At 38.5% G+C, this 27979-nt stretch overlaps 1 protein-coding gene and 1 long non-coding RNA gene across 2 annotated transcripts in view; one reads left to right on the top strand and one right to left on the bottom strand.

Moving 5' to 3' along the window:
• The window catches only part of enpp2l (ectonucleotide pyrophosphatase/phosphodiesterase 2-like), a 76235-nt gene that overhangs the window by 38812 nt on the left and 9444 nt on the right, over nucleotides 1-27979 (top strand). The window contains exons 23-24 of the mRNA XM_067611884.1: nucleotides 882-1014; nucleotides 2908-3061. Of these exons, the coding sequence (XP_067467985.1) occupies nucleotides 882-1014; nucleotides 2908-3061 (287 nt within the window). The remainder of the gene's footprint in view (nucleotides 1-881; nucleotides 1015-2907; nucleotides 3062-27979) is intronic.
• Nucleotides 4200-8527, bottom strand: LOC137198209 (uncharacterized). The gene is made up of 2 exons (XR_010931607.1): nucleotides 8264-8527; nucleotides 4200-5243 (listed from the first exon to the last, which is right to left on the bottom strand). It is a non-coding gene; the product is annotated as an uncharacterized lncRNA (long non-coding RNA).

The raw sequence follows: 27979 nt of genomic DNA, 5'->3' as shown, positions 1-27979 counted from the left end.
GTCTTATCAAAATTATACAAACATTTTTATTTTCTAGCTTATTTAAGGATGTTAAATTTGCTTTGGTCAATTCTTTTGAATAATATTTTACTCCTATCAACTTTTTGTTAAACAGCTGTTTTAAAAATGAGTGGATTACATTTATTATTACATTTAATGGATCACTTAAGCTTTTATTCATATATAGTAATTATGTAGAGCTTTACAAAAGTAAGTTGTTAAATTAGATGTAATAAATCAGAAGTTTAACAATTAATCAATCAATTAAAATCAAAATATCACAACCTGCAAATCTATTTCTTTAACAAATCCAGTGAATGTACATGACTTCATCTGTGAAAGTAAATGTTTACTGACAAAGAGAGAGAGAGAGATGACGCACTTTGTGTACGATAAACTATCGAACTTTATTTATATAGCGTGTCATGGACAACACGGGTGGTCCGAAGTGCTTAACAGCACACACGGATGGAAACAAAACAAGAACAACGGAGAAAAAACACAACAGATGAAAAGAAAAGAGGAAAGTAGAAAATGAAAATAGTTTTTATTTATTTGAAGGATTCTCTGCTTGTTGGCAGAACCTTTTGATTTCTGCAGCTTTTCACAGCCAGTTGTATAATTCTACCTCTAAAATTAATAAATAATGAACAAGTATTTTCTCTTCACAGTGGAAAAACCTTTGAAACTCAGTGTTGAAATACAGTATTTTATTTATAATTGAATAGTAAATCAATTAAATGTGCAGTGAAACTAAAACGTGAAGATTCAGGTTTGTTTTTCTGCAGAGCCCCAATCATATCTGTGAATGACTGATGTCTGATATTTACGCAGAGGCCAGTTCAAAAAAAATGTCCCTTTGTCTTCTTGTATGCGTGCAGGAGTGTGGACTTACCTGCAGGGGACGCTGCTGAGACGTTACGCCGAAGAAAACAACGGCATCAACGTTCTCGCTGGACCGATCTTTGACTACAACTACGACGGCCTCCGCGACACCACAGAGAAGATAAAAGAGTAAGACTCAAGAGTTTCCATGGTGGTCAACTGGTAGTTACAGACCATAATACTGCAGCGGTAACAGAACTGGCAGATCCAAAAATGCTTAGTGGAAGGTCTGTTTACAGTTTTCCAGAGCTTTCAGCCACATCTTGTGGGCTTCATCAGTGGATGGAGCTTCAGCTAGAGCAGGAATACAGGAGCTGGAGAAAGTCATAAAATACAGTAAACAGAGAAATAACAAAAGTTACTTTAAACATTATTATATTGATATTAGAAATTACATCAAATATTTTAAAGTATGTTAAGCTCACTGCAATTTGATTTTTTTATGTTTAAGTGCTTATGAGCTTATATTTTTCATGCAGTCTTACTGAATAATATAACATGTCTCCTGCTGCCTTCATGAACATCAGAATAACAAATTTCAAGTGTAGGATTCAGTCAAAGTTGGTTAAACTAAAGGCATCTTCACGCTGTGCAATTATGGGTTGTCTGCGACCAACGTTGACAATCGTCAGAGAAACGTGGTGAAATCTTTAGTCGTCAGTCCAAAACGGTGTCCTGGATCTGGATCCTGGATCTCACCGAAACTCGTCCACCGATGATCAAATTTGGCGCTTTGGCGACCAAAGACTGAGTCTGCAGCTACGACCCACGTCTACACAAACAAACCAATCAGAATACGACATGAAATGACACAGAACACACCGGCCGACGTGACATCTTGTAAGTGCAGTTATTTGAATAAAGTTTAGGGAGAAACTTAATACGTCCATGACACACACACAAACCAAAACCATGGAGGTGAAATGAAGAAGAAGTTTGTGTGACTTTGCTGCGGACGGATGATGGCGACGTGTCTACGATTCGCCACGCATTCGTCTCACACTCTGACAGCCTCAAACTGACACAGATTGAAAGAAAAAAAACAAGAAAACAAACAAAAAATTAACAGAAACAAAATCACTAAAAAAAGAAAGTAGTCCAAATGATATGATGTCTGCGAAGATTCTCAGTCATCCAGGTCATATTTATCCAGGGACGGTTGAATCGAGAGCAGCTGGACTTGGTTGTTGATACTTGAAGACATTTCATCTCTTCTTCACTTCTAATCTACTGTTGAGGACTCCAAGGTATTTAACCTCTGTGGGGTCGTTATCAAGGTCATTGATACCACTTGATTCATTAGTGGAAGTTTCATTGCTGTCTTTTCATGCCTTCACATCTGGCCTTGTGAAATCTCCAACGACCGTCGTTTACACTCGGCCTCGGGTGACTCCAACGACTCTCACGACTGTCGTTACAACAGCCAGAAGCACTAACGAACCAAGTGGTATCAATGACCTTGATAACGACCCCACAGAGGTTAAATACCTGGAATTGAAGAGGCTCCTTGGATGAGAGCCTCTTAAAATAACTACAACCAAGTCCAGTCGCCCTCGATCGAGCCCTCCTTGGACAAATTATATGATATTACAGTAAAACAAAAAGCTTAACAGTTACAGTCAGAGGAGAAATGTGATTAATTATCTTATCTCTCACATCGGATACATCGCAAAGAGGTTCTGAGGTTCTGTTTTGAAATTTTTAGCAACATTTATTATTTTTATCACTGTTCTTCATTAAATGATTTTAAATGTGTTTTTGCAGTACTGCTGTCACTCTAGTTTGTACTAACGATCTTTGGGACAAATTATTGTGATAAACTGTCATTTTTCACTTATTTTGATTGTTTCTTCACAATGTAAAATGTTTGAATCTGTTGAGTGTTTTTAGTTTTGTTGAGACTCCAGACTACAGCTGACCAGGCACATTTAATCTGATATTTTTATTAAATATTAAAACAAACAAAACTTAATTAGCAATAACTGACTGTGACTTAATCAAGCACCTGGTTCATCTGTGCAGGTCCGCGGCCGACGCTCCACCTGTTCCCACACACTTCTACACGGTGGTGACGAGCTGCCAGGAGCTGAACCAGACGGTAGAGGAGTGCGACGGCGCGCTGAAGGTCTTTTCCTTCCTGCTTCCTCACAGACCGGATAATAGTGAGACCTGCAATGTGAGTCCAACCAGCCCCAGCAGGGGTCAGCGTTGTCCCAGCTGTCACCGCATGCTGCATGACAACAGTTCAGTTCAGGCTCTGATACAGTAAGAGCAGAAAGGAGACACACACAGTGAGAAGGTTGTGTACCAGATTGCTCAGTTTGACCTTTGTCACTGTTGCACTTTGACCCAGCTGAAATTCACCTATGGTGAAACTGTGGCATGTCACAGAGTGTATTCCCGCAAGAAGCATAAAAGAAAATACGTTTACGTCAGCATGGATAGAAAAGTCACAGTACGTGTTTTTTTATGTTGTTAGGGGAGATGATTCAACTGGTCTCTTTTGAAGCTGCTGCTTGTTTTGGCTCCTCAGCAAATATCCTACGTTGATGAACATCATGGAACTGCTGTTGCGCCTCCAAATACTTAGAAGGACTTTAACTGATAATCTTGAGGTCATGTTTAGAAATCAGCTTGACAAACAGAGAGGTGAGTCTGGAGTCCAAATGAACATTAAACCTGTTTTTCTTGCTGTAATCATTCCTCTTGTTCATACTGACTATTAGAAGATCCCTTCATAATGACCTTACAATGGAAGCTAATATGAAGCTTCAGCGTCCAAATGAGTCAAATCAAGTAGATATCTTTCAACATTACAGTCTTTTTAGTGCCAAAGTCCCTCTTTTTGTTACTATACTTCCACCTGCAGCTCAACAGGGAAACACAAAGAGGGAATTTGATGCTAAAAAAGACTGTAAATGTGTCAGATATCCACTTGATATGACTAACTCAGACTGTTGAAGCCTCATATAAGCTTCACATCAACTTTTGGCCTCCATCACTTCCATTGAAAGCACATTTGAAGGATCTTTTAATATCCAGTATGAACAGGAGGAATGATTAAAGCGAGGAAAACCTCTTTCACTGTTCATATAAACACCTGACTGTTGTTTTAAGACACACTTGAAAAATTGTGAACCTGTCCTTTAAGCACAAATACTCTCATGCACTTTACTTGATTATTTCCATCTCATGCCACTTTATGCTTCTACTCCATTATAATGAATCATTGTAAGTTCGTTCCGCTAGATGCCACTAAATTCTACATACTGCTTCCTCCACCACTGGATAAACTGATCAGGAAGATGCAAAAGTTGGGGAAATTTGGGGATTTTTATTTTTTTACTCAACCAGACAGTCTGTCACATGTTTAAGGAGGCTTATTTAGGGTCTTGCATACAAACTCAAAGTGCTTCATGGTACTTTAACAGTAGCGTTATTTTTTTTTGACATTTTTGCTGATTTTGTGGAGCATTAACAATGAAAAGTTGGACTTTGACAAGAAGAAACAAACAAGTGAGTAAAATTGAATGAAATGTTTGAGTTTAAACTAAGATAAACTATCAAATTCAAAATAATTTCGCAACTTTTAAGCTGTGATATTTGTTAAGTTCAATTGGGTAATTGTTTTCACGTGATGTTATGTCAGAGTTTATAGCTGATACAGGCAGTGACTGTGCCTTGAAAACTGATAAACAAGCATCAAATGACTGTCATTCACCTATGATGCTTAAAACATCATAAACATGAACGTTAATCACAGTAAATAACAGTGGTAATAGTGAGTCACAGTCTCAGTGTAGTCTCAACAAATATGTTGCCAAATGTCAAACAAAGCAGACTTTTGATCTGCAAAGATGATTACTTACAATCAAGTCACCCGCTGTGAGTCATAGACAGTCAGCTGGGTCAGAATACAGAAAACAGCTGAAACTGACAGTCACAATTTCAGTTTAGCATAAAAATAGGTGCTTAGTCAAACTACTGTTTTGGATGGCATTTCTGTCCATTTCCAGTAACTGCAAAAAAGGTAGTTAACATTGTCAGCACTGTTGTGGATATTTTGAGCACCTCAGTGGAGAAAAGTGGACACGAGCCTTTAATGTCTTAAAGCTGAAAAAGCTTATTGAAGTACTCGATCAAGGAGAACTGCAATAGCGAACTTCAAAGTCATCTGCAAATCGGATGCTTTCTCTTTCCGTTCTGCCTCTGAAGGTCTGAGGGTCTTCACAGTGTCAGTTCAGGTCACGTTGCATGGAACATCAGGTCACTGTCAGCACATTTTGGTTTGAATGTCCTCCGAGCTTGGTGACCATGGCGATGCAGATTTACCCTCTATCAGAGAGGTTTCTGCTTTCCTGAAAAACATCACAGACAGCTGGAGTCTCAAGGAGAGGAGAAAATGCCTCCTTCCTGCTTAAGAATTACAGTGTGACCTCAAGGCCCAGGCTTGACCCAGTGTAACCCAATCTGAACCCCTAAAGATGGAAAATTCCATAAAAAAGCACTACATTTATTGAAAGAGCAACGTTTTGTTCATGCAGTAGACCTTTTGTCAGACATTGAACTCACCACTTGTTCATTGGAACTGTAACTTCGGCGGTTTTGTGCATTCATTTGGCGTCTCTGTCTGCCAAAGAAGCTCTGATATAAACTGACTTTTTATCAAAGCTTTGGTCACATTTTAACTTTTGGATCTTGGTTGTTTTTTTTTTTTTTACCATTTTTTACTCTTGATTGGACAAAGGAGTTTAATCATCTGGCGCCTGGATTGTAAATAACAGAGAAACAAACTGAGCATACGCTCATATCGCTTGGCGGCTTGACCCAACTCACTCAGCTTGTTTTTAACATGTAAGCTAGCTAACGGAGCTAGCTAACTTAGCCAACAGTGACTTCAGTTATCAGTGTCAACCCCATCTGTCTGTGTCAGCTGCATCAATCTTTCTTCAAAGATTACAAAGTTGGAAGGCTGAATCTCTATGCTCTACCAGATCCATGAAGCTGAGAAGCTCATGGACACCATCATCCTCAGGGCAGCACAAACCAACACATCCTGAGACCCAGAGCCTGATGCCTCTGCTCCCTGTCCTACTGCTGACGCTGCCTCTCCTCCAGTCATCGTTCCAGAGTCCTGGGTCCGGCTCGGAGCTAGACCCAAAGCTCCAGTCAGCTCTATTCCTTCACACCACGAACCCTGGACCCTGATCACTACTCGCAGCACGAGAGGAAAGCTTCCCTTTCATACACTTCCTAACCATGGTATTAAGTCAGATAATAAATGCAACATCCACAGCATGCATGGCTTCCCTCCTCTGGATGGGGAATACCAACCTCCACCTTCAGCTCTCCCGTTGCCTCCAATCCCCCCAGCAGCCATACTGGGACACTCCTCTCACACCAGTGTTTGCCGCCCAAATCCACACTTTACACCAGCACCGTTACCTCTCTTCCAGACCTAATAATTTGAACCAGCTGTCCTCCCACCATGATTGTTAAGCCACCACCAAAGAGTGGATGAATTTCCTCCATCTAAAGCCTGACAAAACAGTTAATTTTCTCCTGGCTATACTTCTGTAATTCCATCTTTAGTTAGTCAAACATTTAGCAGACAGACCTTTAACCAGAACCAGCCATAGGTCCCACATCAACTTTGTTCTTGCTTCCCTCCATTAGCTTCCTGTAAAATTCAGGATCAACCACAAGATCCTGCTGATTACATATAAAGGCATGAGATGACCTCTAGCAGTTCTGACCTCCTCGTTCTTCATTCCACGTCTACGATCTTCAAATCTCGGTCTTTTATCTATCCCTCACGCAAAACAAAAGGTGACCACACATTTGCAGTCTGAAACCCAACTCTGTGGCATCATCTTCCACAATCTATTAGATCTGCTGAATCTTTGGATTGTTTTAAAAGGCGCCTAAAAACTCATTTCTACTGTGGGGTATTATATTTTATATTATAAATTACACTATTTTGTTAATCTTTTTGTTTTAATTTTGCATATGTGTGTGTTTGTGAAGCGCTGTGTAGCTGTGTGTTTTAAAAAAGTGTTATATAAATAAAGCTTTACTTACTTACTTACCACATGAAACATACTTTAAACATACTTTATATTCGAGCTACAGGCTTACATGGACAGACTGTAGTTTAATCATTCAATGTCTCCTATTTGAACTTCTACTGCTGGTAAATATTTGATTTAAAAAAAATGAAAAAGCTGAATAATATTTATATAACTTCATAGCCTACAGTGTTAGAGGCTATTTTGGCGATTTACCTTCAACTTGTTGCAGCTGTGCTGCATTTTTTCCTCTTGACTTCCTGTCACACCACCAACAACAATATACTGATTTTTAACAAAAGGTTGCAAGAGATCTATCAGTATTTTTTAGATTTAGTAAATAACTGTAATAAAATAGCACATAAAGTTTCTCTTTTTTCTCTCTCTTTCTCTCTAACTGTCATTTTCTGAATCATATGAAGGCTTATTTGTGGCATTGTAAATCATCATGATTAACCTCACGAGTTGAAAACAAACATGATCTCCATAAACCAACTTCTTTGTCATACATTATTCACAGTGCTTACTAATATGTGTTGGGAACTACCTTCTTGTCAATGTTCCCAAGATTTTTTGGGACTTGTTATGTTATTCTGTTTATCACTCAGAGTTGGTGTGGGAACATAGTTGTGGCTTTCTTGATTGCTACACAGACCAGATCTGGTTCAAGTCTGTGTAGGAGGCTGTTAACCCAAAGCAAAAACTTGAGGAATCACATTTTTTTTGCAGGAGGCTGCGTGAGGCTCTGCAAGCATGCATGTTTATACATACACTGCAGATATATACACAGTATATATTATACTGTAGCTCTATTTTGAGAGAGAACTATTAGCAAAAGGAAAAGGCTTTGTGATGTAAATCTCATGATAGGATGAGTTATTTGAACCTACACAGTCGTCACACTTCATGCTTTAACTCAGCCCACTTGTTTACTGTGTATGGATTTGTTTATAATCTAAGAAGTATCTGTTACATAAACCGGTCTGGCTTTTTCATTTTGCCTTTCATGGCAAAGTCGGTTTTGGAATCTGATATCATGAAAAGCCTTCCAATTCTTTCTTGTATTTAAAACTCTGACTATGTTTATAAAATTTTATGTCACAACATAGAGCACTGACTTTTTTTTCAAGGTTGAAAAAAGGTTCAAGGTAGAATTTGTTGTCATTCCCTCCATATATAATTCTCAGCAAACAGGCAAAACAATACTGTGTTCCCTCAGTGTGCACAATAAGAACAGATACACTAAAAACAGTAAAAAACAGACAACAAGTAATAAGACAAAAAAAAGTGCATAAAAACAACAATAATACCTGCAATAGTCAAAAGAGGCAACATAAAAATGGCAACAGGAACAGCAGAGTCGACTTGGTGAAGAAGCGTTTCTTCCGTCTCGAGGGAATTTGAGGACGCTGGTTGCAGCAGCGGTCTCTCTCGGATCCGGGAATGTGTTCGGGTGAACACGGGCAAAGTCTCATCTCGTCTGGCGAGGGGAGTCTTCGATGAGGGGAAAAACACGTGCGTGGGGTACCCCCTTTAGTCAGCTGACTCAAAGAGGAACAGGAGTTACCCCTAGCTCAGTGACATGGGAAAGGCGTGTGCTTCAGGGCACGTTCAGTTTTTAAAGGGGCGGTGATGTCACGGCTGCGTTATCAGGATGCTCCACTGTGCAGGAGCGTCTCTGCCAACGAGACTGTATGTTGACTGTTCCCTGCTGAAATGTGAAAATCGCACAGCATCCTTGGAAATGGAGTTTGCAATGGACTCCCATTGTCTCTAAGCAGCATTTTGGCACTATTCCCTTGTCTCGGGGGAAACAAAGGAACAAGCAACTCGTGGTCAGGCCTCCCAGGTTACATGTAGGCCCTCTCTATGTTATCTCATGGTTTGAGGCCCAACAGTAGCTTGTTTTATTGCCCTCAAAGTGGCCAAAAATCAATTCACACTGCTTTAATTTATTCCTTTTTGATTCTCATTTTTCTTGTTTCTTGTTGTTGTTTTGGTGTTTTTTACGTCAGCAGAATCTGTAAGAGATAATGTGTAATTACGTGAGTCAAACTTATATACTCAGAATAAGTTGTTTACCCCTTAGAATCATTCTGGCAGATCGGAACACACTAATCTCTCTCAGATGTGGACCGGAACAACTGCACAGAGACGCTTTGAGGAAGTAGTCTCGATGTGGTCACAAACCAACTCTGGAGCTAGCTGGATGCTAGTAGTATGTTGCATTTGACCAGAAGATTTTCCTTCTTTCTGTTTTGCAACAGCTCCAGACGTACCTGACCAACTTGAGGAGAGAACATTCTCACGTGGCTATTAGTGAGGCATTTCACTTTAAGGGCCCTATTTTAACGATCTAAGCGCACAGTCTGAAGCGCATGGTGCAAGTTAATTCAGTTTGTGTCCATATCCACTTTTGCTAGTTTAATGGCGGAAAAAATGGTCGTAGCACCAGGGGCATGGTTCAGAAGGGGTTGTACTTAGTCTCTTAATTAATCATGGGTGTGCTTTGGGCATAACATGCAATAAACCAATCAGAGTGTCATCTCCCATTCCCTTTAAAAGCCAGGTGCACTTGCACCTTTGCGAATAGCCATTATAGTGGTGCGTATGCCAAGTAGTAAGAAGGAACGCTTCTCTGCAGAGGAAACTGATCTGCTCGTGCACAAAGTGAAAGCACACAAACTATAACTGGGACCCTGCCGACCCTCCCGTGGCCCCAGACCACCAGTTTAAGATTCTGTTCATTCATTTGTTGCAAATTTCTTTTTGTTTGTTTTTTGAAAAAGTTTATTTTTTAATTACAGCTTTGGTTTCTTTAAAATCGTTTTGTTCAGTCATGGAGTAAAAGGTAAAATTAGCGGGGTTTTAATTGCTGAAAGTATGGAAACCTGATCACTGTACTCTCAGAAATGTTAAAGAATATTTTTTAAATCTTGTTCATAAATTAAATCATTAATTTTAATCATGTAAAGAATCATCATACACAGTTATCAGGACTTGATCGGCTCTCCAAGGTGCTGATCCTGCTGCTGGCAGCAGCTAGGAGCTGTCCAGAGTTCTGTCCTTCTTTAGTTTAATCATTGTTTTCATCTCATTTATTTCCTCATGTGTTCCTCATGTCCTCATATATTGTTGCAGCTTGAAAGTTGATCCGTATCTGATCCGTTGTTGATATCCGTTTGCTGGGACCCTGCAGACACCCTCAACCTGACGGGTCTGTTTAAATACCTCTTATTTTGCCACGATTTAGTCAAATAATTAGACAGTTTCATCTGTCTTTGCTACAGTTAGCTAATTCTGATAAATATTAGGACTAACCATTATGATATGTATTTTTTAAAATATGTTGATGTACACAATAATAATCTGTCACATTGTAATCCTTTTATTTGTAATCTTTTGCATGTTTGTACGCTGCTGTACGTTCATGTGTGTGTAACAAGCAGAGTGTGGGCGCGTTGTGTACCCGCCAGTGGGAAAATGACAACTTTGTCGATCTTAAACTAGCGAAGACACTTGTCAAGACCTGTAGCAAAGGGCCCTAAATATTTTCTGTGTGAAAAGAAACTGAGCCAATGGGAAAACGCAACAAGTTTTTCAAACTCATCCACTGATTCGCACCAGAGCAAACAAATTATAGGTTTTGAAATTGCAACTCCCTTTCCATTCGTCCAGCGTTATTTCAGTACAGATATTTTACGATTCCCAATATTCCCAATATATCCACTTATTTTGGCAAAGAAAGAAAGTAGAATGTGACTCTAGAACATTGTAGGCAGATAATTTTCTGTGGGATTACGATAATTTTGTTCAGAGTTCCCCTTTTGGTTTGCATGGAAAATTTCAGAGTTTGATTAACTGACCTTGTCGAGTGAATGAGTCATATCTGTGAGGTGGTCCCATCGATACAAAACAGGTCAAAACAGGGATGATTTTATTTATGATGTTGACTCAGCGATAATCAGAATATTATGATTTGTCCTAAATGAGTCATGACTTTTGATCAAACTCATGAGGCCGTCTGTACACACTGTACCAGGCCAGCTGCAGATGAGAATAGCCGTTCAGTTCATGTTTAAGAAACGCCCAAACATTCCTTTTTAATTATGACTTTGTGCAGTGTTGCTGACTGTTTTGGCCTCTTCTTGCTTACCCCAGAAAACCCCGGTATTCAGTTGGTTGCAATTCACAACCTCAGAGCTAGATGACGCTGAATCTTACACACTGGTCCTCTAAGCCGGGGGTTCCCGACTGGTCTCACCCTGGGACCCACATTTTCCCATGGTCATTAAGTCGAGACCCACTTTTATAGAATTCAAACCAAGCAAATATACGTGTTTTTTTGAAAACACACGTATGTCATCTTTTTTTTTTTTTTTAACATAAATACATATATTTACATGTACAAAGTGAATTTCAGAGCACGTTATTAAGAAACTGAGGAGGACCATGACAACTGCATGTACACTAAAATAAATATCAAAACTGCACAAAATAAATAAAGCCACAAAATGAGATATTTTCACTTATATACTTATATCCCTCCATCAGAGCTAAAACAGCTAGAATGTGCAATTGCTTCTTTCCACAAGCCATAAGACTCATAAACAGTCAAGCACCTTAAACCTGTACATGCAAAAAAAAAAAAGCACTTCACTACATATTACACACTGAGGTTTCTGTCCCTTTTTATCCTCAATGTATGAAAATCCACATTTTAAATACTCCAGGTCATATTTGCGCTTCGACATCTTGTCTCTGAACATCAACACAAACTTAAAGTGAACGTCAGTCAAATGATGGTTACGACGCGAGACTGCTGCATGTCTCTGATGTATGCCTGTCAAAAAATGTTTTTTTTTGACAGGCATACATCAGAGACATGCAGCAGTGCACCTGGCAATTATAACCATTAAACAATAGAGACCGGAGCCAAAGTAACCCTAACCCTAACCCTAACCCATTTAACAGAATTCATTTCCTTGTACAAGAAGGAGCGTTTCACAATGCAACACACAGGATGAGGTTACAAAGAGTAGCAGTTCTTTTCTTAATCTGTCAAAATACAAACTAATAGATAACGTCATGTCTGTTTTCAGTTCTACTGCCCAACTGACCCCCAGATGACATGTCTCACCCCTCCTACAAATTTTAATTCCTACATCTTCCTCTTCACAAAAATAATACTGAACTTCCTTTACCCTTGGCTGATAAGTCTGCTGATGTTGCAGAGTTGCAGTACAAGACAGGAACATTTAAAAAAAAAAAAGTAATACTCATACACAGTGTAATCATAATTTTTTATAACATTTAGCTCATTTCTTATCTCTCCAGCTGCAACTTTACTGTTTTGGTTCACTCTCAGCGTTCTCATAGCATCATTTTTGGCCACAGCAGGCAGCTGTTTATAGCACAATTAGCAGCAAGAGACAGATATTTCCCTCAGAAGTCGGTAGAGAGCAAAAACAGAGCCAAAAGAGAGTGAATGTTAGACTTAACACTCACCAAGTGGACGGAAACACGACTCCTGCATAATTGCTGAATGTTGAAATAAAGCAACTACTTGCTAACAAGTTTAAGATGTCTACTGAAAAGCTGATGATATGTCAGTGTTGTGTTCACTTATTGCTGAAAATAAGTGGCCAAAAAAAAAAAGGAAAAAATCAGTCCTGCACTCAAAAAATCTAGTAATCTAATATTATTATCAAAATGCACTTAAAGTATCAAAAGTCTACTCATAATGCAGGAAAATGGCCCCTGTGAGTGATTATTATTATTACATCTACAGAAAATGATCTGATTATTATCTGTGTATAAATGTCACATCAAATTTTATCTACAAAACACATTGTAGAACAATTGTATCTTTATTGTAGTAAAGAGAACAAGAGAACTTAGTTTGTATAAAAGTGCCTTTCATTATATTTTATAAGCCGATGTTGTATGTCTTGTATGTAAAATATTAATTAGTGGAGAAAATAATGACATATTTCTTAGATGTTGTGGATTATAAGTATCATAAAATGAAATGAAAAAACTCAAGTAAAGTACAAATAAATTGTATGTTACACATGTAGTATCTACTCTTTGAGAGCAACTTTCTACGGTTCAACTCTAAACTCTTTAACCTTTAGATGAGGTTTACCAAGGTTAGGCTTCCCCTTCTCCTGTCGTGAGAATGGCACTGATGGGAATCTCCTGATGTTGCCTCAACGTCAGCGCTGCAGCATGTTAAGGCATGACCTTCCAATGTGAGTGAGTCACTCTGAGAATATACCGAGCTGCAAGCATTTATTTGGATTTGGATTAGGATGTCAAAATTAAATCTGTAGATCCAAGGAGGATAATCAGGGTTCCAACAGTAGTTTTCCACAGTAGTGAAATGATCTCCATAAACAAACTTCTTCATCATACATTATTCACAGTGCTTACTAATATGTGTTGGGAACCATTCACACAAAAACTACCTTCTTGTCAACGTTCCTGAGATTTTTTGGGACTTATGTCATTCTGTTTATGACTCACGTGTGTAGTTGTAGCTTTCTTGATTGCTACACAGACCAGATCTGTTTCAGGTCTGTGTAGCAGGCTGTTAACCCAAAGCAAAAACTTGAGGAATCCCATTCAATGTCTCCTATTTGAACTTCTGCTGCTGGTAAATATTTCATTTAAAGAAAATGAAAAAGCTGAATAATATTTATATAACTTCATGGCCTATAGTGTTAGAGGCTATTTTGGCGATATTTACCTTCAACTTGTTGCAGCTGTGCTGCATTTTTTCCTCTTGACTTCCTGTCACACCACCAACAACAATATACTGATTTTTAACAAAAGGTTGCAAGAGATCTATCAGTATTTTTTTTTAGATTTAGTAAATAACTGTAATAAAATAGCACATAAAGTTTCTCTTTTTTTTCTCTCTCTTTCTCTCTAACTGTCATTTTCTGAATCATATGAAGGCTTATTTGTGGCGTTGTAAATCATCATGATTAACCTCACGAGTTGAATGTGTTGGGAACCATTCACACTAAATCTACCTTCTTGTCAACGTTCCCAAGATTTTTTGGGACTTGTTATGTTATTCTGTTTATCACTCAGAGTTGGTGTGGGAACATAGTTGTGGCTTTCTTGATTGCTACACAGACCAGATCTGGTTCAAGTCTGTGTAGCAGGCTGTTAACCCAAAGCAAAAACTTGAGGAATCCCATTCAATGTCTCCTATTTGAACTTCTGCTGCTGGTAAATATTTCATTTAAAGAAAATGAAAAAGCTGAATAATATTTATATAACTTCATAGCCTACAGTGTTAGAGGCTATTTTGGCGATATTTACCTTCAACTTGTTGCAGCTGTGCTGCATTTTTTCCTCTTGACTTCCTGTCACACCACCAACAACAATATACTGATTTTTAACAAAAGGTTGCAAGAGATCTATCAGTATTTTTTTTTAGATTTAGTAAATAACTGTAATAAAATAGCACATAGAGTTTCTCTTTTTTCTCTCTCTTTCTCTCTAACTGTCATTTTCTGAATCATATGAAGGCTTATTTGTGGCGTTGTAAATCATCATGATTAACCTCACGAGTTGAAAAGAAATATGATCTCCATAAACCAACTTCTTTGTCATACATTATTCACAGTGCTTCTAATATGTGTTGGGAACCATTCACACTAAATCTACCTTCTTGTCAACGTTCCCGAGATTTTTTGGTTATTCTGTTTATCACTCAGAGTTGGTGTGGGAACATAGTTGTGGCTTTCTTGATTGCTACACAGACCAGATCTGGTTCAAGTCTGTGTAGGAGGCTGTTAACCCAAAGCAAAAACTTGAGGAATCCCATTTTTTTTGCAGGAGGCTGCGTGAGGCTCTGCAAGCATGCATGTTTATACATACACTGCAGATATATACACAGTATATATTATACTGTAGCTCTATTTTGAGAGAGAACTATTAGCAAAAGGAAAAGGCTTCGTGATGTAAATCTCATGATAGGATGAGTTATTTGAACCTACACAGTCGTCACACTTCATGCTTTAACTCAGCCCACTTGTTTACTGTGTATGGATTTGTTTATAATCTAAGAAGTATCTGTTACATAAACCGGTCTGGCTTTTTCATTTTGCCTTTCATGGCAAAGTCGGTTTTGGAATCTGATATCTGGAAAAGCCTTCCAATTCTTTCTTGTATTTAAAACTCTGACTATGTTTATGAAATTTTATGTCACAACATAGAGCACTGACTTTTTTTCAAGGTTGAAAAAAGGTTCAAGGTAGAATTTGTTGTCATTCCCTCCATATATAATTCTCAGCAAACAGGCAAAACAATACTGTGTTCCCTCAGTGTGCACAATAAGAACAGATACACTAAAAACAGTAAAAAACAGACAACAAGTAATAAGACAAAAAAAAGTGCATAAAAACAACAATAATACCTGCAATAGTCAAAAGAGGCAACATAAAAATGGCAACAGGAATGTGGATGAGGAGCTGTTTTGCAGCACTTCAGCAAATTTTAAAGCGGACATAACCTGCTTTTTGTGATTTCCTGTTATTTTTTTTATATTTCTGCTCTATTTATAAGGTGATAATATGTCACTATTGTGTTAGTAGCTTGTTTTATTGCCCTCAAAGTGGCCAAAAATCAATTCATACTGCTTAAATACTTAAATATGCCAACTTAATTTTCAATTAATTAATCTCCAAGTAAAAAGAAATACAACCTGCAGAATATAAAAATGCTTTTTGTGCAACATATTTGAGCTTTTATTAACATAAAATTACAAACAAATCAATGATACGAAAAAACAGATAAACAAGAATTAAGCAACAACATTTCTTTTTGTTCTTTCTTCAAAATACTTTACATTATGCCATCATAGACTTTTTAAATTTTAGAATAATGTACCCGGATTACAATTCATTAGTCCACGTCTGTTATGTTAAACATTCAAACCAAAGGCCAACACGAATGTAACAGAGTTAACTATACAGATTTATTAAATTAAATTTGCTCCTTTAATTTATTCCTTTATGATTCCCATTTCTCTTGTTTCTTTTTAAGAGATGAACTCATGATCTTTTGAAGGCTGGTGTTTGGGGTCACCAACTCTTCCCCACATTTAATCATGAGTTGTTTTGGTGTCTTTTTACAACAGCAGAATCTGTAAGTCCTACTTAAGTAAAAGTACATAAGTATTATGAGCTTGATGTAGTTTAAGTATTGCAGTAAAAGCAGCGGTTTCCTTTGTGGTGTCTAGTTGGACTTTTGATCATCACAAAAATATTATTTTATTCATCCTCTCTTTGAATACAAATGTATATATATAATAGAACACCGTGTATTTATATTATAGTACCTTTGCTCATGGCTGGACTAACCTTCTATGGGGCCTCAAAGTTTGTTATTTGGCCCCGGTTGACCCGTCTACATATGGTAGTACTCTAGACCTCAGATGATTAGATGAGTGACTAAATAAATGCCAAAATTCACTAGTGGCAGCCTCTTAAATGTGAATCTTTGGCTTGTTTTCCAAGTGAACTCAACATCTCTGTGTTTTTGGCTGCTGGTCAAGACATTGGAATATGTATATATATGACTTTCAGGGAGTAATGTTCAGTATTTTTCACTATTTTCTGACATTTAATACACTGATCAATCAAAAGATTATTAAATCAAATAATATTTTGCATCAGTCTTACAGTCCTCTGACTGAATAACCTGTCCTTCAGTTTTCTGTGTGCAGTTTGATAAAAAAAACAAAAAAACACAACTTTAAAACAAATGAGCTCAATGTAAACTAAAAAATATTAAAGTCTTTAAACTAGATTTTCATACAGAGACCCTCTTCAAGACCGCAAGACGGAGGATGTTAATATTGGACTTCAGCGCTCCAAATTTATGATTCACCCAGATGATGTGGACTAAAACCTCTGGGCAGTTTGCCTGGTTCCATCATCTCCCTTGCTGCAGATTAGAGTTAATCATACCTCTTAATTCCTGCAACTGTATCCTCAGAAGCTGAAGTTTAAACTGAAACTGTGCTTTGGCCTGTACTGGTCTACCCAGTCCTGTATAAATCATCCACATACCATGAGAGGTCACTGTGGTTTTATTAAAAACTCCATGTTCTTTTCTGAACTCCAGAGAGATTCTCACTGATTCTCTCACAGACTGAGGAAGTCAGTTCATAGAGTTTACAGTATTTATCACCAGTCCAGCGTCTGCGGGAAGGGCTTGAGGTCAGTTTGTCGGCAGGTGAGACGCTGAATAGTTACCTGAAGCTTTGAGTAATGTAGGTAATGTAATGTGATTTAAAATAGTCTTGATGTTGCAGTAAATCATAAAGAGTTATAACTGTGGGGACTGTGAAATGTGAAAAGATAAAACAGTTGTTCCAGTGATATTTCTGATCATTTTCTCTGCAGTTGAACTGCTAAATCAGAAAGCTAAAACTGATTTCCCTACTTACAATTTTCAGAGAATTATTTATATACTACATTTGTCTGAATCTCCTGCGTGGGGCCAGACTTTATAAGGTAACTTCAGCTGCTGTTTTGCTGAACCTGAGCTGGTTTTTGAAAGAACAATTTATGGTCCAAGAAAGTTTAAAGTTCAGAACTCAAAGTTTGTTTACAGGTGTTGGAGAGCGCTACTGTTTATGTGAGAAAAGTTGTATTTTGTGTCTTTTGTGGCTCAATTAGTTATCAAAATCAATTCTTTTATATTTATTAATCTACTCAAATCAACCTTATTTATTATTCTCACATCTCATTTCTACAACTTCAAAAGCTGGTTTATAATATATCATCCAAGTGTTACCTCCACATTTGAAGTTTCTTACAACAATCTAATAATTTGCTTTATAAGGAACGTCTCATTTTTTAATAAAAAGAAGCAGCGGAGGAAGTTTGAGAAGACACTGACTATGTTTACATGCACAAAATGTTCCAGTTTTTGCCCTTTATTCAGAAAAAGACAACCTTCCTACTAAGCTGTTTATATGTCTAACGAAAGTGAATATTCCACTAATATTCCTGTTAAATGTAGAGAGGGGTTTTCCAGGGTTTCCTTATGCTCCAGTGGGAATCACAGACACAGACATCCGCAGGCAGTGAAGTGAACGAGCCAGGAGGAAAATGAGTGTGAGTGTGATGTGACTAGTAGGGGAGAACCGGGTAACATGAGCCACTTTTTACATATGATGATTTTTCTGCAAAATGAAAGAGTATTTGTTTCAAATAATAGTTACTATATATACCTCAGGCTGTTGTGTACCAATGGAAATTAAAACAAATTATCTAATTATTATGGTTTAATAGTCCAATGGCACAACTTACCCCAAGGTAAGGGTAAAATGAGCATGGGGATGGGGTAAATAGTGCTACTACTATATACTGATATAAAAATTACACAAAATCAAACAAATTAATTATAAAATTAAAAATAAACTGAACTTTATTGATGCCATCAATTTAACAAAGGCAGAAACTTGAACTTTTAAATAAAGCCATTTGTTTGTGTCTTGTTGTTCAACATGTTACCTCAACATTTTCAGTAAAGATTAAAGTGTGATCTTTATGTTTTAGCTACAGAAAGAATGTGTGCTTCTGTGTATAAAGACAGGGGACAAATTAAAGAAAAAACTGGTCCAGGTCTGAATGTTTGACCCCTACAGTGAGGGGGTCTGGTGGCTCTGTTAAGCTTTGGGGAGCATTTTGCTGGCATGGTTTGGGTCCACTTGTCCCCTTAGAGGGAAGGGTCACTGCAAATCAATACAAAGTTGTTGTGAGTGATCACCTTTATCCTATGATGAAACATTTCTATCCTGATGGGAGTGGTCTCTCTTCCAGGATGATAATGCTCCAATTCACAGGACACGAGGGGTCACTGAATGGTTTGATGAGTATGAAAATGAAATGAATCATATGTTATGACCTTCACAGTCAACAGATCTCAACCCAACTGAACACCTATAGACAGCGCTCTCCACCACCATCATCAAAACACCAAATGAGGGAATGTCTATGGGAAGGATGGTTCATCCCTCCAGTAGAGTTCAGAGACTGTAGAATCAATGCCAAGGCACATTGAAGCTGTTCTGGTGGCCCAACACCTTACTGAGACACTTTATGTTGTTTTTTCCTTTAATTTGTCACCTGTCTGTATGGACAGCATGTTTGTTCATGGCTTAAATTTAACGTTAGTCAACAATTAGGTATTTATTCATCAACATTGTAGCACTTGTAACAGGGATCAAACATGAACAGTGTCTCTAGTTTCTAGAATATCAGAAAATAATTTTTCGGGGGTAAATTGAGCCATTGACTCAACTTGCCCCAACATCACCGGCACGTTTTACCCCACTACCCCCATTTTGACAAAACTGTTTCACACAGTGGCTCAGATCCACAATTATGCTAAGTTTATGACTTTGTTTTGTAGCTTGTCCAAAACTTATCTTTTTAATTAAGATACAAGACTGATGAATTTAGTAACATGATGAATTCACTTGGCATGACAAAAATCTTTTTTTTTTTTGCTCTGTTTTGCTGACCACTCTCTCCATGTGCTTGAGTCCAAGATGGATTGAGTAATGTGAACTATTCTTTCTTAATTTGTGGTCACATGATTACTTTTGCTTATGGTTACCTAGATAAAGGGGGTGGCTCATTTTACCCACACTGGCTCTATTTACCCCGTTCTCCCCTATTATTAATTTATAGTTATAGGCACACTCAGAACCCAGGTTGTCCATGATGTTTAGTCGTCACTGTCAGCCCATGGCTGCATGACAGGATAATAACCAAACCCCTTGTGGGAAAAGGCGCGCTCTGTTTTCCCAGCCCGCCCTGAACAGCTCCCCTGTCTGCCTTCCTGCACCAGCATGACATGCATCTCTATTCCAGCCTTGCAAACTGTTGGTTAGTTGGTTGGTTTACACACAGAACTGACTGTAAACAGGCAAGAGGCCACAAACTGTGGTAAAAACCCCAACCGAGACACACATTCTGAATGCACTGTGTACATGTCCAAAGAATGCATCAAAAACCAGAATGATATTGGCATATTCCACTTTCTTAGTCTAAAAATACTACATTTGGAATAATGCTTAATTAAGAATATCCAAAATGTGCAGTTTATGTGCCCCTTTAGCCTATTAATGTGCATGTAAATGTGGTCACTGAAGAGCAGAGGTCAAATTTATCAGTTTATCAAATAATTATTCAATTTATCAATTGTTGGATGGAGAAAAAAAAGTCATATTCTTTCTTAAATGAGCTGAATTTTAAATTATCCAAAGATAAAAATCCTCCTCTTGAGAAGCAAACTATGAGGTATTTTGCTGTGGTGAACCCCCGTGGACTGGAAGCTTCTTGGCTTCTTGGCTTGTATGGGAATTTAATGTGGTGGCTCTGCCAAGAAAAACTCGGTAGTCCACAGTAGTCCATGCCTAAGGGCAAGGATCCTATTGTTTTTATTATAAACAGTAGCATGCCGAGATAAATTACATCTCAGTGCTTTTTGTGGCTTTTTGTGGTTTGGGTGAATTGATCCCTAAGTTGAAATAGCTGCTGGAACCAGAAAAGCCACAAACATTTCCAGTGTCAACACAATTGCTTTACACAACACAAAAGCCTGTCAAGGAAATTTAGCCTGACATGTTTATTGTCACAGAACTGCCCGGTCTTCCAGCGGCAAACCAATAAAACCATGTGTATTTGATCTCGGTATGAGTGATACATGTTTAGTCATCAGCCAGTCATCAGTCAGATATTTAATTAAAAAATCATTGTTGGCCTTAATGAGTGCAGCAGTTCGGAACTGATGTTGAGCTTTTAAGCTTTAACAGTAAGGCACTGCACCAAGAGACGTAGCAATGCACCAACAAACGCAGTTGAGAAGACTGCAAGCTAGTAGACACAGGAAATAAAAGCAAAGCTTCATTTTATTGCAAGAACTGTATCTGATTGGATTTCAGAAGTAAAATAATAAGTTGCAATTTACATTTATATATAATATTAAATAAATGACGGGTGTCAGGTGTGACTAGTTACTGAAACATGATTTTTAACCTCTTCCACATCACAGTTTATTCATTTGAATTCTCAAAACAATTAATTGATTATCCAAATAGCAATTAATGTAATACTTGGCAACTATATGATTAATCAACTGATCGTTGCTCACTCCTGGTGATCCCCTCGTGCTGCACGTCTCATTAATCCTAGACAGGAACTGGCTTGTTTTTCTATGTAATAAGTCTGAGTCAGACTGGAATTTTCTAAATCAGGGGCCATAAAGGGGCCACTATTTACACAGAGTGGCTAAGTGACTATGTCTGACACCCATGCACAATTCCTTATTCAGTAAGGTGTTTGTACATTTCCACAGTCATTCCTTTTTTTGCTGTTGACTGTGTAGCTTTGAGCAAAGACTCACATCGTTGAATATATTTTGTCTGTCTATTTTATATTTTGTTTGTCTGGAGAGAAGCAAATAAAATACAAATTTGACCCCTACTTGATCATGAATGCCCTCAACTTTCATAACCCTACTATCATGAAGTATACCGACACAGTAAATAATTGTTAATCAATATGTAGTTTACTAAAATTCCATTAACAACATTTACAGGATGAAAACATATGCATACCTGCACAGGACACTCTGCTCTGCACTGGGAAATGTCTGGAAAGAAGCAAATGAAATAAAACGTATTTAAGTTTTTACTCAAATGTGAATGCATCTCCTTTTCCATAACTCAACTGTCATCATGACACACACAAACAGTAATAACCTAAATGCTGATCCATACAATAGCAGTATGACGACAGTAGCTTACCATCAGGTCCTACAGGAGCAGAATAACTGCTTAGTGACTGTGATGGTTCTGCTCTATCCTCACTCTGGCCGTCTTCAGCCCAATCTGTACACATCGCAAAAATCCATGCTTCTATTCAGCTAAAACCCTGTTGTCTCCCAATTACACAATCACAACTATTGGTTAAAAAAATGTTAAGGAAAAGATTCGATGCTCAAAACATTCAGTGAGAGCTCTGGTAGACATTAGAATTCACTGCTAAGCATAACAAAGCCATGAAACCTCACAACAAGAATTCAGTTTGTCCATATGTGAACTCTGGTGTCATGTTATATAGAAAGCAGTTATTTTTATCTGTTGTCATCATCTTGCTGTGATTAAATGTTTTCTGACCTGGTGAATAGGGGTTGGAGTTGGCTTCTGCTCAACTCCCTGTTGCTCTCTCTCTCTCTGCTCAGACTCATTTTCACTGGCTGGCTGGCTGGCTGGCTGGCTGGCTGGCTGGCTGGCTGGCTGGCTGGCTGGGCGTCTCTTTGGCCAAAAACTGAATATCCGCCTGTCCTTTCTTTTCATATCTTTTCCATCTCTGTTAAACAATAAAGTTAACACAAACACGCAAATTACTAAGCACTGCATGGTTTAACATCAGTGGCACAGTGAATTCAAGCTTGACGTTTCAAGTGGGAGATCAGATATTTCCCTGTTTTCCGAGGTGCCTGGGACACAGGGTTAGTTTCATTTACTAAACAATGACTGTGGCATGACTGAAACTTTATTTCACGAATAAGAATTGTCTTTCAGATGGTGAGCTTGTGAGCATAGGTAAACAAAAAAAGGACTAAGTTAGCTAGCAACTGTATGTGAGAACGAGCTAATGTTACATTCCAACAATAGAATAGTTAACTAACTAGTGATGTAGTAACTTTCTGCTACCTAATGTTTGAGTGTAAGTTCAGTGCCTGCAGTAAGTAAATGCTCTTTCATACGTTAACACAAACTAATATGGGGAATCGTGACTTATGAAGTTTCTGTGGTGGATGATATGTTGTGCACCACTGTTCACTTCATCTCGCCGTGCAGTATCATGCCGCGTTCAAGTCACATCAGAATTACCAGTTCCCACTTATAGATACGATTCTCATTAACCAAGCATGTATTATAAGGATGTATTATAAGAGCTGGATACCGGCCTAAAAATGGCGCCCATTCAGTCCTATGGGAATTGCTTGGCTGGCGCATACGCCAAAAAAAGTTTCTAGCTTTCAGGTTTGCTTCTGCATTGTGCATCCCACAGTAGTGCACAGAAGTGTTTCCCCTGTTGGCCCTGCCTGCAAATTCCTGCTCGGCCCATAGACTTTACATTGTGATGATGTCATGGATTTTTAAATCGCTTTTCTCGGCTCGAGAAAAGTTTTACAAACATAAAACCTCCCTGTATCAAAAGTTCATAAAAGAAAGAGTCATAATTGACGTTTGCAGTTTGAGGGGTCCTGTCAACTGTTTTACAGATGTCTCTTTTACAATGGTGGTCTATGGGGAAAATCCTTTTTGGGCTGCAGGGGGATTTTTCGCTGCAATACCGTGACTGACCACTAGGAAATATTGGCTGCAAGGCTGAGTGGCGGCGCCCTATCTAGCTCTTATTATACATGCATGCATTCAAGCTGCATCCAAGAATCTTTCCCATTATTATGTTCCCTCCCACATGACATAAACACAGCATCACTATAGTTACAAGAAATATTGAGGTGCCACAGTTTGTGACGTTTACTCATCTGTAACGAGTCAAGCGACATGTGACAGGACAGGGCACTTCAGGGGCCAATCAGATTCCAGCCCTGCCCCTGGATCTGCCTGTGGTCTGAGTAGATGTTTGATAGGTGCTGGATACAAAAATCAATTAAACTGAACTATGAGGACCACCTGCACATTAAATCAAAGCTCCCTTTGATTTTATTTGCGATGTTTCTACCTGCATCACTGCTTGTATTGCAGTTGTTCTACTGTGTTTCTGTCTAAACACATATGGACAGAGACAACCATTCACGCTCACATCCACATCTACAGGCCATTTCAAGCCTCCAGTTAACCTAACCTTCATGTCTTTGGACCAACCAGTCCATCACATTAAACAACAAAACACATCATCGGCCCATGCACTCCAGGACGACACATAGAAGTGTTTTCTTGTCACAGAACTGCCCGGTCTTCCAGAGGCAAACCAATAAAACCACGTGTATTTGATCTTGGTATGAGTGATACATGTTTAGTCATCAGCCAGTCATCAGTCAGATATTTAATTAAAAAATCATTGTTGGCCTTAATGAGTGCAGCAGTTCGGAACTGATGTTGAGCTTTTAAGCTTTAACAGTAAGGCACTGCACCAAGAGACGTAGCAATGCACCAACAAACGCAGTTGAGAAGACTGCAAGCTAGTAGACACAGGAAATAAAAGCAAAGCTTCATTTTATTGCAAGAACTGTATCTGATTGGATTTCAGGAGTAAAATAATAAGTTGCAATTTACATTTATATATAATATTAAATAAATGACGGGTGTCAGGTGTGACTAGTTACTGAAACATGATTTTTAACCTCTTCCACATCACAGTTTATTCATTTGAATTCTCAAAACAATTAATTGATTATCCAAATAGCAATTAATGTAATACTTGGCAACTATATGATTAATCAACTGATCGTTGCTCACATCCACATCTACAGGCCATTTCAAGCCTCCAGTTAACCTAACCTTCATGTCTTTGGACCAACCAGTCCTTCACATTAAACAACAAAACACATCATTGGCCCATGCACTCCAGGACGACACATAGAAGTGTTTTCTGGTCTGCAGGACAATATCAATCACTCAGTTTCTTTATAAAGTAAATGATATTTATTGAACAAGCATGATAGATGAAGGTGGATTAGACCCCATCGTGATGTTGCTGGATATGAAAGGGGGGAGGTGAATGCAAGAGTAGTATAGGATAACCCCCCGATGGAGTCTAGACACTGGTGGTGGTGATGAAGAGGCATAGATCTTGGAGGTGTGGTAGCGGCTACTGGTGAACTCGGGCCTGGTGCTGAAGTAACGGAGTGGATGCGGCCGTGTAGGTGGATGGATGGGGTGGAGGAGGGTCTCGATGATTGCTCTGGAATGACAGCTGACAGCGACAGAGAGGTGTTACGGACTAGTCAAGTCTAGGGGATTCAGTATTAAGAACCAATACTAGTCCTAACCTGGAGGGTGTAGAAAAGGAGAAAACGTGGAAGAACACAGAGGAAGACGGACTGGTTTCCAATATTAGAGAGACAGTCTGGAGGTGAGTTACCTTATCGGGTTTCCCCACCGACTAGCATTTCAAGTCCCTCCGATTCTGCCTCGCCAGCGCTGGGCGTTGCTCTCGTGACCCGTGAGCTCCTTCTGGCGGTTCAGTTCAGTTTTTGGTGGTTGGGGGATGGGTCCCCGAAGAACAAAACTGGTTTTACTCAAGGGTGCAGGAAAGGTGCAGGAAAGGTGTGAAGCTGTAAGGTCTTGAACGCTTCCAAAAAGGACGTCTCGCTGGGCTTTAACTCAACTTGTATCACTTTCAATTTTCGCGCTTTCCCAGCTGAGCCTCATCACGTTACTCCAGTGGCTGCGTGCGCACCTCACCGTGACGTCCTTTTATCAACCCGCAGCTTAACCACACCCCCTTGTTATCTTCTCAATGAAAACCAGTCCAGTTTAGGAAAGGGAAAGGAAGAAAGAGGAACTATAAACCCTGAACCCGTTACTCCTAACAGAGGGAAATGGATTTTAAAGTTTGACAGGTGAGCCGTGATTGGAGTGAACTAGGAGTGACGCCCCTAAACAGCTGATGCGAAAGCGGGAGGAGCAGGGGAAGAAAGAGAGGAGAGGGAAATGAATGAATGGCTACAGAAAGTCTTCCTGCCTGAATTTACGCTAAGCTTCATATCTTTTGTCTGTGCTTTCTAAAACTGTTCAAATCATCTGTTTAATGATGTGACAGTACTTTGGTTAAAGTCTAGTTATACGTTTAGGCACAAAAGAATGTGGATATACATCATTTTGGGGCGCTTGCTGAAACAACTGATCCTGACGATTTTCTTTGGAGGACAGTCTCCTTATAACTGGGAGTTGAGACCCACTAGAGAGGGCAGAGCAGCTGTAGAACAGCTGCAGGACAGCGGGACTCTCCTGTGGAATATGAAAAAACAAAAACAGCTCATATTGAAACCAATATGTTAAACTGAACAAAACCTGAGCTGACATGTTTGTGCTTCATCACAGATGAATTGTGCGACTGGGTGTGTGGGTGGGTGTGACTCGCTTTTAAAATAAATATATCAGATTGACAAGAAGATTTATTCCTGAATGTTTTCTTTTCCATTTGTGATCACATAAAGGGCCTCAGTGTGTGGGTATTGAATAGAATGTTTTTGGAAAACACTCAAAAATGTCAAACTGTTCTTTGATCCATATAAGATTTTGTTTCTTTGTTTGTTTGTTTGCTTTTTGAATGTTAAGCGTCACCTGTCTTTTGTGTGTTATGGGTCACAGTGACTTAAGAGATTCTGATGAATGGGAACTGCAACATTAAAGAAATTTCATGGAATTTTTTTGTCACAAAGTAAAGTGACTCACTGTTTGGTACAGTGGTCTATTTTTTTTTTTTTCAAAGATGAATACAATTGATAAGACCTGAGCAGGCAGAGCAGGTTTACCCATTAAATAGCACAGTTGGTGGTTTGATGCTGTCAAGATGTAAAAGTGTCATTGAGCAAGACATTGAACCCAAAATAGTTTTCAATGTATAAATGTACAAAAAAAGTTAGTCACTTTGGACAAAAGCGTCTTCCAAAAGGATGTAAATGGCATGAAAAATTATTTGTAAAACAATTTAAGTAAGGGCTTGAAATCATGAAAAGTTCATATTAAATGCAGCTTACAAGTGAGGGAATCAAATAATGTTAATGTTTTTCATCTTTAAGTCAAACCCTTCCATTAGAGAGCATATAAAAATTCCTGAACATTCCCTGATTTATGGTCCAATAAATCGTAAAATATAAATATAATACAGCCGTAAGGGAAGAGAAAAAAAAGAAGAGGAAAAAAAATCATAAAATAATAAATTCATATTGTAGCCTTTCAGCCATAAAAAGTCTGGAAAAAATGAAGGAATAAGGAATGAAAAAAAAATCCAAGATGACCTGGAAAATCTTACAACGAGATTGTTTTATTATTATTATTGTTTATATCTCACAGGCATGAAAATTTGTTTCTGTTTGGTTCCCTCTTGACCTTAAACTGGCATTAAGTGTTATTTTTGGCAACTTTGACAATATCGACATATAATAAACATCTTTTAAAATCAATATGACGAACTTGTAAGCAAACGGTTGCCATTTAGACATCCTGCAGTTACGGAGCAACATTATCATTAATGTAGAGTCGTATTTGTGTCTACCTGATGAATGTAAGTGCAATATCCACTCTCCTTTTAGCTCTGTTGTTTTCCACCAACTCCTGAGAAAAAATCTCTGGCTCTTTAGATGCTAAATGCTGCACTATGTTCATCAGCTAGTCTTCAACTTTGTTTGTTGCTGTTTGGCGGTGGGCAGGTAATGTACGGTGGGTTTATCTGCTGAAGACAGCTGCCTGCTGCTGCTGCTGGAAATGGTTAAGTTGTTCTTGACAGACCTAAGCTGAAAATTTCCAGAAAAATGAATCACTGAAATGTTTGTGATTTCAGGGCAAATCAAATGACGCCTTTCTGTTAAGGGACTGTTAGTGTATCACAGTCTAATCACACGGTTGCTTGCACAACTGACTGTCTGAACTTATAGTCACCGGTTTCTTTATTTTTCTTTTGAATTTTCGGACCTGTACTTTGTTATGATTCTGAGTTCAGAAGCTGCCAACAGATTTCCTTTTTGGCAGCAAAGAGCTCATTGTTTGTGCTCAGTGGAAAAGACGTCATTACACGATAACATAATACAGCCAGTAGCTGCAGCCAGCTACTCCTGCCCCTGACAAACACATTTCCTGTCTCCATGTTTCCTGTCTGATAAAGACAGCAATTGTCACTTGCTGGATTCTCTTTACATCTCATTTCACCTATCAATCAAAGAATTTCCCCAGCTAAGTGCCTTTAACTTTAGGTCACCAATTAGATACTTGGAGACAGCAACATCTT

This window comes from Thunnus thynnus, chromosome 15 (genome assembly GCF_963924715.1).
Source record: "Thunnus thynnus chromosome 15, fThuThy2.1, whole genome shotgun sequence".
Classification (NCBI taxonomy): Eukaryota; Metazoa; Chordata; class Actinopteri; order Scombriformes; family Scombridae; genus Thunnus; species Thunnus thynnus.
This window is presented reverse-complemented; position numbering and strand designations above follow the sequence as displayed.